This window comes from Perkinsus marinus, assembly GCF_000006405.1.
Source record: "Perkinsus marinus ATCC 50983 genomic scaffold scf_1104296950272, whole genome shotgun sequence".
NCBI lineage: Eukaryota > Perkinsozoa > Perkinsida > Perkinsidae > Perkinsus > Perkinsus marinus.
Window position 1 is genome coordinate 185,309 of NW_003209678.1, and position 13,640 is coordinate 198,948.

Below are 13,640 nucleotides of genomic sequence, written 5' to 3' on the forward strand. Positions count from 1 at the left end.
TGGAGGTTAGTTTCTACTGTGCGCTGGGTCCCAGACCAATTAGAGCGACCTTCCCTGTCCACAAGGTGTCCGATTCGCTCTACTGGATAATAATAGCCCAAAGTGATCACTGGCCCGCGTTCATTAGAAGCTTCAAGCAAAGATGCGAGGATTACCTACCTCTGGATACAAGGGACTTGTGGGATATAAAGTACGATACTAAGTTCGATCACCCGTCTATTCACCTCAAGGGAAAATGGTGGGAGCTGGCACACCGAGAACCTCCTTCCCATTAGTTGATATTGTTTCGATAGTAGAATCCTCAGCGTATCAAACGCTTTGGTTAACCATCATTCAGACCTTTGTTGGTCGTCCAATTTGCTAATAGCAAATTGCTGTTTTTTTGCGAGTACGTTGAACATTTCTGGATGGGCCGTCTCCAACTCTAGGAGCTTTTTCATACAATACCGTGGCGTCGACTCTTCGAGTGTCATAGTGATCGTAGTTATTTCATTAAGTATTGACGACGCTTCGCGACTCATCCATCTGTAACCTTTCTTTCCCGTCTTTGCTTTCGGAGTAGATAATGCCTACTTACGAGCGGATCAATATTCTTCTCCACGCTTTACCTTATTCCCTGTATGTCTGCGTGGTTATAAGCGGATCTTTCATATACCCTTGTTTCGATTCTATCAACAGGAGGACATCAGTTGAGTGGTCAACGCCTCTCGTCGTGAATACAAAAGACAATCTTTGCATACGGTACGATTGTCTGTGGACTTTACCTCCTTGACCTTTGGGATCGCCTTGTGTTACACCAGTTAGGGGACAACTCCTATTGGAATCTAAACTTCCCATGGAGATGGAATCGGGCCCCTATCTGGCCACATCTACTGAGACAACTTCGATAAATACAGAAGGGAATATCATATTTCGAATATGAGCGCTGACTGACTGTTTCATCATGTGCGTGGCTTTCTTTGCTTGGGATGTCCGGGCAATGGTTTGAGAGTTGAAAAGGTTATCAACTAACGTCAACTAAGGTCCCTTCCATTATGGAAGGGGCGGTTGCCAACAGCCAACGCCCCCTTGGCTAACACGGAACATGGAATGGGTAAGATAGACCTCAGCACGGCCAACTCGGACCTCGGTTAGAGTCTTTGGACTCTGCTCTGGGATTTTGGCCAGCCGCAGAGAATTGCGGCACGTAGATGCTGAGGGCAAGCAAAATTACTCCCTTGGGGAGTATACGTTCTAGGAAGAAGGTTTTTACCTTTGCCCGTATTGTGCAATTGATTTGCACGTGACAACAGCGAATGGAACGACGAGACTGATAGACAATTGACCAGTGTGGACGGAGTCACATACCAACGCAACCAGCCTCGACGATATGTGACACAATTACTCGACGACTCCTTTTCAGCGATAACGAAATACTCCAATGAACGAAGGTAGATCGAAACTTTCGGGGTGAAACTATTTGAGGAGCCCAAGGGCAGTACTACATCGACTCGATGTACAGCCCAGAGGCTCGGACTAAGCCATGAATAGCTTAAAGATAGCGCCTACAATAACCAAAACTGTGATGACTGAGTCATGTGGCGTAATACTCAGTGGGAAATGGGATATTCGCGCTATGCAGTAGCCGTGGAATATATTTTTCACTATTGTATTTCGTATCATGGGTGAAACCCCACTGATGACATACCTCTGATCGGCATGGTGAGATCTACTCGAGGAAAGCTGAAATTTCTTTACTCATTCGCACACCCCTCATTAGAAATTTAAGAAAATTTTTATCAAAAAACACTTTTTTTCGAAAAAAATAGCCTATATGAGAACTCGGCCAAACATATACAGAGATCGAAGATAATTTACAGAATTTTTCATTGTTGTCACCAACACGTAGTGGAAAATGTTGATATTTTCCAACACTGGTGTTGCATCTCGAAACGGACAATTCAGTGTACACATACTTTGTTTCGATAAGTCGATTCACGCTTATCATCTCGAAAACTCAACAGCTCATCGAAAAAAAATTTAACAGTAATTGTAGAAAGACCTGCAGACTGCAGGCTGCAGTACAGTAGAGTTTCACCCGTGGTATGAAAAACACTAGTTCAAAACATACTTCACGATTACAGCATATCGCGAACATCGCGTTTTTCACCGAGTTTTACTCCACTTCATGCGGAACGGGTGAAACCCCAATAATCAAATCCCACAACGTAGCAGACTGTCAACAGAAATGAGCTGCACTGTGCATGGGAGGCAGTATTTCGGTGACACGTGGGCAGTGAAGTACTCGTGGAGTTTCACCAGTGATATGGGAAACACTAGTGAAAAACACAGTTCACATTTCACTTCGCGAGTAAAAACGGGTGAAACTGCAAGTACTCTCAAGCAGGCGGAAGGCCAAACTCGGACGCCGAAACACTACCACTTTCAGATCCGCTCGAGCAACCATCGCTAGAAAAGTATGAAGCCGATGACACACATACACGCATTGGAGTTTTACTCCTGATGTGAAAAACACATCGCGTGAAATACGTGATGTGTTTCACGTGAACTGGGCTGATTTGTCCGATGTAATTCGCCGAGTATTTTCATTTCACTTCATATCGCGTTTTTTACATGGGAAGGATGACCACATTGTCAGGTTATTGTGCGTGAAGTGAAGGTTGTGTGCAGGTCCTGCCCTGCAGGAAGCCTTGTGTAGACTTTTTCGGAGACACCTGCACACAATCCTTGATACTTAGCCTGACCTTTAGCTAGCTACTTAGTCTTGCTATATACTGCTGTTTTTACTAAGTTACTGGAAACTACATTGTTGTGTTCATCATGGCTCCTAAGACCAAGGCCAATCATGGTGCATCATCCGTCTCTACAACGACTGCTACGGTTGTATTACAAACAAACCCTGCTAAGCGAGTTCGTAATGCTTTATCCGCTATCCAGGAAAGTGGTGAAGCAGACCTGGACAGCCAGTGGGGGCATCTGCAGAGTGAGTCTACATATAGACAATTGGTTGCAGTTGTAGGAATAGCATCTAGCTCAGTGGCGTGGGCGAGTTTGAGCTACTCGGTTGCGGGAAAAGATATTGGCCCCGATCCAGCAGCGTTTCATTCAGCCTGCAAATTAGCACGCCACCCTTTAGCTACCAAAGATGACTCTTTTGGCCCAGAAGAAGGATATGCTACCTTCAAGTATGAAGCATTTCGTCAAAAGCTGAGTTCTGCCACTGCAAAAGTGTCCGGTCCGAATTGGCCACTATTGTTGGTTGGTTTAGCTGCTTATCTCCCTGAGACAGTTGTGGATGCTGCCTTGAGGGAAAAGCTCCGTTTTCTACTCATGAAGACTAATGGAGAAGGTGGGGAATACGTTGATGCGGACTCTAAGCTTCTACTTTGGGCGAAAATTGGAGAAGAAGTTGGTAGAGATGGGTATGATGCTGAGGTTGTCCATGACTATTTTGTGAAATGGTTGGATGTCCTCAAATCTCTATCGTGCTCTGGTAAAGAGATGGAGGGAGTTTCAAGAAGCAGAATCCCCTCGAGAGAACAATCCGGTTCCATTATTAGGTAGATGGACGTCTCTGAGATTTCGACGGATACCATTAACGCGTGCCTTCAGTGAAGAAAGAAGGTTGGCTGCTCGTCTCTCATCGCCCAGTGATGAAGCAAGTAGTGATATGTCTGCTATTAAGCTCTCTTTCGCTTTGCGAAGGAAGAACCTTGCCTTGACTGTGCGTTCATGCAAATCAGTGGCAGGTAATGTTGGTGTTAATGAACTCGCAAGAAGAATTGAGAAGAAGGCGAAGTCTGAAACGGCTTGTATTGACTTATTTCAGGACTTTGTGACTGCCAATAGTAGTGGTACCATTGACGAGTATTTTGCTGTGGATTGGATTCGACTATACTGAGAAGGAGAAGCCCCCTGCCCCTCCTGCTGCTAAGTCTGGTGACTTATGCGATGTACAACTCGGCAACAAATTTGGAAATTACTCGAAATATCTGGTTATGTACAACTCTCGTGCAGAAGATGCGGTGTTCGTCGTGGCACGACGTAGTGAGGTATGGGCATCGGGAGTTCTTGGCGTCCCCGACTCGCCACGTATATAATTGAGGTATGCTGCGGGAATCCCGCACCCACGCATGTTCCCGCGAGGAGTCACCGGGGCGCACCCGTGCCGGGATTCCCGGATCTAGTGTGCTACGCTTATGCACGGTATTCCGCTTGAGGCTCACGGCCTCAAGCTCTCAAAACTAAGTTTTGAAAACTCTGAAAGTCCAGTCTACATTATTTTGAGGTAAGACGCTTATCGTACGACTCACGCGCCACAAATTGTAGCGCGCGCCTATACAACGGAATCACCTTTGAATAATTCAAGTTGCATTCGTAGGACGAGGAGAGTTCAGCCTGGACTGCTCAGGTTACGTTGCTCACACGTGATATAGAGGATTTGGAAATATAGGACGGGGGTATGTACTACATACTATGTAGTGGAACTATATGGTTGATCCGAATTCGAAAACTCCTATGGTCGAAAACAAGTTATGAATTGAATGATACCATTTAATCAAATTGTCTAGGGTCTACACTCACCTATAGACTATTACCGTAATGACATCACGCTGTTGCCTCAGCGATATACCCATAACGGTGAAGAATTGGGCTAGCCGCTAGCGCATATTTTCGTGGCGAGCAGTCACGTGCTCCTGATCAGCATGGATTTCAACTTAAAATTTTCAAATAATCCGGAACACGGACTGCGGGGACCCGGAATGCGGGAACCCAGTTTCCCCGGCCGGGACATCCGGGAAGGTTTCTAGCCGGGTCGGCAAATAAACGGAAAAGGGGCGTGAGGCGGGAAAATCAAATTTTTTCGCGGCCCGGCCGCTAACGGCCCGGGCCGTGGCGGGGCGATTCACGGCGCCGGGCCGAGTTTTTGTGCCCATACCCCACTGCCGCAGTGCAGACACTATTCAACCACACGCACTTTTCTTTGTTGGGGACAATGGTATGGTTCCCAATAAATCAAATTATTCAATCATTTCAATCAAAAATAATCCTTCACAATCTTTCATCATTCATTCGTATATCTATATCAATTTGAGAATTCTATCATCCTCGCTTCGAGTCCTCCTTATTTCCTTGCGAAGTCTAAGGAAGTCGCGATCTGAGCCCCTGTTGAACCTCAGCAGGTAGATGATGGTTGGACACATTTCCCTCCAGCAGGCAGCTTCCCAGAACGGCCGTGTTGGGTACTCCTCAGGACTATATCCACTGGATATTATCCAGATGAGGCTTCAAAGAGTGAGACCCTGCCTAATTGGCAGGGATCTCCCGAGAGAACCACTGGGAGGCCTCCAAACGGCATGTGGCTATAAGGCGCCCCTCGACGGATAATCTTGATGGTTTCCGATATAGCATTGAATACACTGGCGTGTACTGTTCCCACTTCATCCACGAAAATGACCGCTCCACCCTTCAGGCGCTGCTCTTCTTCACTACCCTTGATACCTCTCACCATCCTCCTCGTAAGTTCTGCTATCGAACGCATGCATGCATTATCGCCAACAACTCCAGTATCATCAAAAGCTAGTCGGAAGTAGGAGATGATTGTCAAACCACCGACTTGCTTCGCCGACATCCCACTCCAGGCTAATACTACCTGGTCGGCCGTACTGCTCCTCATCTCGCTGATTATCGAGTTCGGGAGGAAAGATTTTTCGCTTCCGGCATCGCCGGTGATGAAGAAGTAGCGCCCATCAGAGTTTCTCTTGTTGTCAACGTAGAATTGATACTTATTATAATTGATACTTCTTGAATGCCTTGTGCTGATCTGGGCCCAAGCCGTTAATCTCGTCGACATGCCATCTGGCAGATTGACTGAGAGAGAAGGCTCACAACCCTGCAACATCATCGTTCACAACTGTTGAGTTGGAAGGTATAAGCTTGTTTCGGCAAGGGTGGTGAGAAATCAGGAACTTCAACCCTCACACATATTGTCGGATTTCGGTCAAAATGTTCTCTTGGATGGTATGTCTTGCTGACTATCGGAAGCTTGCTGGATCGATCCCTGGGGGTGCAAATCTTCTTTCAATGTGAATGTTCTCTTGGTTGGTATGTCTTGCTAACAGTCGGAAGGTCGCAGGATAGATTGCAGGATCCCTGGTTGCCGATACATTCGGTTTTGGCCCCGTAAACCAGGGTTAGGTTGAGCCGGACCAACCTTACGCTCCTAAGGCGATTTTCTTAAGGACCTTAATGAGCGACTCCTAAGGTTTATAAGGTGCAGCTCCTTAGCCTCGTTCCTTAAGGATCTTACGTAAGGTCCCTAGCCTCCTAATTTTAAGGAATCCTTACGCTTCCTAAGTTAATAACTTAGAGTTATAGTTTGAAGTATAACTTGAAGTTATAAATTATAACTTATAACTTATAAGGAGGCGCTCCTCCCTTAAGGATCTTACGCTCCTTCCTTGAGGAAGGCCTCCTAAGTTACAGGTCCACTGAACACCTCTTGAGCCTGCCATCACCACATATCTCGTTATCACTCGCTTATGACCACTAGGTTACCATATTGGAGAATAGATAGCGTATAGTAGTAGAGCAGCTTCCTGATGTTTTTCATATCACGGGTGAAACTCCGGTGCGTGTTAATTTGATATGCAAATGTGTGTTATATTCCAAAATCTTATATCGCAATATAAACATTGCTACGAACATGTGATGTGATAATAGTAACCTTTCGAGACTATGATAGCTATCATGATAGCGAAAGTGTCACTATCATAATCCGGAATAGAAAATGCGTCTTAGTTGGCTCTCCGCTCTTAAGAGTAATGCAGTTCACCCGTTTTGCGTCGCGAAGTGACATGTGAACTGTGTTTTCACTAGTGTTTTCCATATCACGGGTGAAACTCGGCGGGTATTGCACCACCCACGTGTCATCGAAGTGCTGCCTCTCATGCACAATGCAGCTCATTTCTGTTGACAGTATGCTACACTGTGGCATTTGATTATTGGAGTTTCACCCGTTCCACGTGAAGTGGCGTGAAACTCGCTGAAATACGTGATATTCGCGATATGCGGTAATCGCGAAATACGTTTTTCATCTCCTGGGTGAAACTCCAATGCATTGTTGGTCTTCTCACAATCGTTATTCGATTTTTTTTGATGCACTATTGAGTTTTTCGGATAGCAGACGCGAAGCATGTGTACAATGAACTGTCCGTTTTCAGATGCAACACCAGTGTTGGAAAATATCAACTTTATCCACTACGTCTTGGTAAAAACAATAAAAATTTCTGTATATTTTTGCCCGAGTTCTTATATAGACTCTAATAGTGAGTGTAGAAACTCCTACATTCAGCTGAGGGAAGCGAACATATTTCCCTTCGACACTGACGAGGGGCATGCGATCGCGTCGAGCGATTATTTCAATTCTGACTGGTTACCTTTTCCGTGATCTCAATACGCTGAGGTATGCCATCAGTACTATATGTTAACTCCGATTCACGACTGAAGCGAGCTTCTAATGCATTGGAAGGAATACACTGAATACATTGAAAACAACTGAAAAGATCATTTTTGAAAAAACGTGTTTTTTGATAAAAATTTCCTTAAATTTCTAATGAGGGGTGTGCGAATGAGTAAAGAAATTTCAGCGTTCCTCGAGTAGATTTCACCATGCCGATCAGAGGTATGTCGTCAGTGAAGTTACACTCGTGATATGAAATACAATTGTGAAAAATATATTCCACGGCTACTGCATAGCGCGAATATCCCATTCCCCACTGAGTATTACGCCACATGACTCAGTCATCACAGTTTTGGTTATTGTAGGCGCTATCTTTAAGCTTTTCATGGCTTAGTCCGAGCCTCTGGGCTGTACATCGAGTTGATGTAGTACTGCCCTTGGGCTCCTCAAATAGTTTCACCCCAAAAGTTTCGATCTACCTTCGCTCATTCGAGTATTTCGTTATCGTTGAAAAGGAGTCGTCGAGTAATTGTGTCACATATCGTCGAGGCTGGTTGCGTTGGTATGTGTCTCCGTCCACACTGGTCAATTGTCTATCAGTCTCGTCGTTCCATTCGCTGTTGTCACGTGCAAATCAATTGCACAATGCGGGCAAAGGTAAAAACCTTCTTCCTAAGGAGAACGTATACTCCCCAAGGGAGTAATTTTGCTTGCCCTCAGCATCTACGTGCCGCAATTCTCTGCGGCTGGCCAAAATCCCAGAGCAGAGTCCAAAGGCTCTAACCGAGGTCCGAGTTGGCCGTGCTGAGGTCTATCTTACCCATTCCATGTTCCGTGTTAGCCAACGGGGCGTTGGCTGTTGGCAACCGCCCCTTCCATAATGGAAGGGACCTTAGTTGACGTTAGTTGATAACCTTTTCAACTCTCAAACCATTGCCCGGACATCCCAAGCAAAGAAAGCCACGCACATGATGAAACAGTCAGTCAGCGCTCATATTCGAAATATGATATTCCCTTCTGTATTTATCGAAGTTGTCTCAGTAGATGGGGCGAGATAGGGGCCCGATTCCATCTCCATGGGAAGTTTAGATTCCAATAGGAGGTCCTCTAACTGGTGTAACACAAGGCGATCCCAAAGGTCAAGGAGGTAAAGTCCACAAAAAATCGTACCGTATGCAAGGATTGTCTTTTGTACTCACGATGAGAGGGGTTGACCACTCAGCTGATGTCCTCCTGTTGATGGAATCGAAACAAGAGTATATGAAAGATCCGCTTATAACCACGCAGACATACAGGGAATAAGGTAAAGCGTGGAGAAGAATATTGATCCGCTCGTAAGTAGGCATTACCTACTCCGAAAGCAACGACGGGAGAGAAATGTTACAGATGGATGAGTCGCGAAGCGTCATCAATACTTAATGAAATAACTACGATCACTATGACACTCGAAGAGTCGACGCCACGGTATTGTATGAAAAAGCTCCTAGAGTTGGAGACGGCCCATCCAGAAATGTTCAACGTACTCGCATAAAAATAGCAATTTGCTATTAGCAAATTGGACGACCAACAAAGGTCTGAATAATGGTTAACCAAAGTTGATACGCTGAGGATTCTACTGTCGAAACAATATCAACTAATGGGAAGGAGGTTCTCGGTGTGCGAGCTTCATCCATTTTCCCTTGAGGTGAATAGACGGGTGGTCGAACTTAGGATCATACATTATATTCCACAAGTCCAATGGCCCCAGAGGTAGGTAATCCTCGCATCTTATTTTAAAGCTTTTTTTGAACTCGTTCCAGAGCTCAGACCGTGATATCCAGTAGTTCGCATCGGACACTTTATCGACGGTAAAGGTCGCTGTAGTTGGTCTGGGACCCACCGCACAGTAGAAGCTCACCTTCACTGTCTTACCATTGTTCGAGAATGTATAAACCAAATCCAAATAAGGTTCAGACACGGCTAAAAAATATGAACCATTGAGCTCGTGGGATAGGGCAACACCGACCAGTATGAGCTGGAGAAGACGGTTGGGCATGGATTCGATCAAGAAACCTACAGCAAATAGTCCTATAATATCATTCCATACAAGGGATAGTACTTACAATTCTGGCCCGTTCTACGCAACACCACAATCCATCGAAGATGCCCACACAAGTTGGAAGTTCCAACTTGCGTGTGGAATTCCGCTCGGCATCTTGTGCGGGTTCTTCTACGGCCCCCGCATTTACCTAGGAGATGCCTTTTGGACTTTTTGCCAAAAGGAGAAAACTGACTTTGGCAGCGGAACTACAAAGCCACTAAGATATTATCCAATCGAGACGGAGTCGTCGGACTCCGACGACTCAGTCTCAGTTCGTTTGACGAACCGAGACTGACAGCTTCGGTGAACAACCTGCACGCATGTGCATATTCCTAAACGGAAAAGGGAGCAGAATGTGAGGATATCCAGTCGGTTAGACACCCCTCCACATATTCTTAGCATACATGGTGTGCAGCTCATAATTCATCAACGAAGTCGAGTTTCACCCTGATATTTGAATATGATAGCTTGAGTAACACTATCACTAACCTGGCAAGGTTTCAGACTCCCATTCTACTGCTACTGTGATTTACGCACTCGACGCACTTAGAGACCTCCACATATTTTTAGCATATTCTTGAAGCACCCTAGGATTTTGGTCATAGGGCACCGAGACTGACAGCTTCGGTGAACAACCTGCACGCATGTGCATATTCCTGAACGGAAAAGGGAGCAGAATGTGAGGATATCCAGTCGGTTAGATATACTCGGGGGTTGGAGGCACTTAAGAACTCAAGTCAGGAAGAGGTAGTGTAGGGTTAGCTACGGTGGAAGGTAGAAGGAACTCAGCAGAAGTACACAAGACTTGATAGTCCGTAGTACAAAGACTCGAAAGTTCTTCCTGGAATTCCACAATGAACAAAGAATTAGCTACAGATTAAATGCGAGCGAGATCTACTCTGTTCCTTACGGGAACAAGAAGATAGACAGTTCCGGAGGTCACGCGAGACAAAGGCCAAGGTAACTCTAGCTCAAGAGTGAGCTAAGGAAAGTCCATGGCAAGTACTCAGGTAGTCCAAGCGAACACCATACTCAACGTAGTGGCGTAAACAATAGTGGACGAGTCAGGCCCAGAGAGGGATTGTGCGAGTGCTCCAGGAGCACAATACACACACGTGAAACGACAAACCAGGTCACGTGAGGAGTCCACATCACACGGCGGAACTTTAGCGCACGCCCTGGCTCCTCCAGTACGGATATCTCACAAATCTTGTAACGCTTTGGATCAGTTACATCTAATCAAGCTATGAAACATGATTAGTAAGTGCAAATCATCTGCTAGCAGCCTGATCGAATAAGACAGTGACGCCCTGGCCTGCCAAACCTGGCAGGCCAAGCGAAAAAATTATTTTTCCGTATTTTTCCTTCAAATTTCAAATTTCCTTCCGAAGGAAATAACTTTTCTATTTTTCCTTCCGCGTGCCACCCTACAGCAAGCAGGGTTTGTCCGTTTTGGGAAAAAAGGCGATTTTTTCCCATTTCCCATATTTCCCGGAAATTCCGGGAAATTTTCCCGGAAATTTCCCACATTTTTCCCCATATTTTTCCTGAGTTCGGTCCAGCGTTTCGGCATTACACGGAATAAGCGGTGGGCTAAACATGCGGCTTTCTTGCATTTACAGGAAAATTGGCACTTGGGCGTGTAATCCGCACTGCGGCGATGAGTAGCCGCCTTTACGTTTCATCTTATATACAGGATTGAGCACGCTAACCATGTCTTGTGATGTTTAATTGCTACTAGCAATATGCCTACTAGCCGATCTACTGTAGTTCAATTTCTGAAACTTTCAGAAATTCAGAAATCTTCAAGATCTCTTCTTAATGATGGGAGGCCGCGGTCGTCCATGCAAGGGTAACTTCCGACCAGACGGCTTTTTCGAGCTTGGAGTGTGGGGGATAATTTTGCTACGCGCTTTGGAAAATTGTTAATCAACTACAGCATTTCCAGGTCAAATTAATATTTTACCGACAAATTTAATTTTTTACCCATTTGATTAATGTTTTGCCCTTTTCGTTAACATTTTACCCATGGCTTTAAAGAAATACCAACAAAATTAATTTTATACCCGGTTAATTTGAAAGTTAAGGAGTTTAATTTAACCACGGGCGCACGCGATGTCACGCGCGCGTGCAGAGTTAACCTCGAACCACCCTTTGTATGGGAAGAGCGGAAAAACCTGCGGGAAAGCTATGGAAATCCTAGGTAATCTACAGTAGAACAGGTTGAATTTCTTTCCGTGATGCCCAGCAGCGTAGTCGATTATACAGTGCCCACATCTTCTGCCAGCGAGTTGACCAGCGACTCTTCCCACACGGCTTCCATTCCTGTACAACCCAGGAAGAGGGACCCAAGAGAGGCGTCAAGCGAGGCAAGTATAATACCAATATAACCGTTGAAACAGCGACACGACTTATCGAGGCCAAGCAAAACGGGGAATCCTGGTATGACGTCGCTATCTAACACAATCTGTCGCTGCATAGACCAGCAGGATTTGATTTACGGGCAGTAAGACCTTCCTGTCCCGTTATTTCTGGAAGTACATTCATTCGGGAAAAATACCCTGAGCCGTAGTACTATCCGTGGAATGGCTAATGCGATGAGTTACAACCGACATGTAGCTTCTGGAACCGTTTCACGAATGTTGAGGGGTGTTGAATTCCATGACGGCATTAAATTAAACTCCTTAACTTTCAAATTAACCGGGTATAAAATCAATTTTGTTGGTATTTCTTTAAAGCCATGGGTAAAATGTTAACGAAAAGGGTAAAACATTAACCAAATGGGTAAAAAATTAAATTTGTCGGTAAAATATTAATTTGACCTGGAAATATTGCTAGACTGTCACTCGCACTACAACCCGTATAACTCAATGGTCAAGGCCTGACCATGAACCTGTGAATTTTATGGCGAGCGCGGTGTTAAAACGCGCTCATGATATGGCGCGCGCCCGGTAGAGGGAAATATTCGAGTCGGCAGTTTCTGGTCATTTCTGTAAGCGAATCCTTCGCTATTCTCATCAATATGCTACAAGAATATGTTGGAACGATCAACAAAGACTTTTGAAGTGAACTAATGCAAAAAACAGCAGGAAAACGGAAATTTCCCTCGGGAAAAAATAATTTTTTTCCCTTCCGGAAAATCGGGAAATTTCCCGAGGGAAATTTTTCCTTTTTTCCCATCGGACAAACCCTGACAACAAGCAGTGCTATAATGCTATTAGTATACCAGAGATACTAACTACCCGAAGACCAAACTCGGACGTCGAAACACTACCACTTCCACATCCGCTCGAGCAACCATCGCTAGAAAAGTCTGAAACCGATGACACACATACACGCATTGGAGTTCTACGTGAAGTCAAAAACACATTTCACATGTGTGGGCATCTTCGCTGGATTGTGGTGTTGCGTAGAACGGGCCAGAATTGTAAGTAGTATCCCCTGTATAGAATAATATTATAGGACTATTTGCTGTAGGTTTCTTAATCGAATCCATGCTCAACCGTCTTCTCCATCTCATACTCGTCGGTGTTGCCCTATCCCACGAGCTCAATGGTTCATATTTTGTGACCCTGTATGAACCTTATTTGGATTTGGTTTATACATTCTCAGACAATGCTAAGATAGTGGAGGTTAGCTTCTACTGTGGGGTGGGTCCCAAACCAACTAAGGTGACCTTTGATGTCGATAAGATGTCCGATGCTCTCTACTGGCTAACATCCGTCCACAGTGATCCCTGGCCCGCGTTCAAAAAAATCTTTACGAAAAAATGCCCGGATTACCCAATTCTGGAGCGATACGACCTTCGGGAAATAAGGTACGATACTAAGTTCGACCACCCGTCTATTCACCTCAAGGGAAAATGGTGGGAGCTGGCACACCGAGAACCTCCTTCCCATTAGTTGATATTGTTTCGACAGTAGAATCCTCAGCGTATCAAACGCTTTGGTTAACCATTATTCAGACCTTTGTTGGTCGTCCAATTTGCTAATAGCAAATTGCTGTTTTTGTGCGAGTACGTTGAACATTTCTGGATGGGCCATCTCCAACTCTAGGAGCTATTTCATACAATACCGTGACGTCGACTCTTCGAGTGTC

The 13,640-nt window shown here is 45.1% G+C and overlaps 1 protein-coding gene across 1 annotated transcript; it reads left to right on the forward strand.

Annotated features, from left to right (window-relative positions):
* Positions 1 to 2,820: 2,820 nt before the first annotated feature.
* Pmar_PMAR007068 (hypothetical protein) lies at positions 2,821 to 3,493 on the forward strand (the record flags this gene model as incomplete). Its single annotated transcript, XM_002778230.1, has 2 exons — positions 2,821 to 2,983; positions 3,269 to 3,493. Coding segments are annotated over 2 exons (388 nt in total), but the record flags the coding sequence as incomplete, so codon positions are not given.
* Positions 3,494 to 13,640: the final 10,147 nt, after the last annotated feature.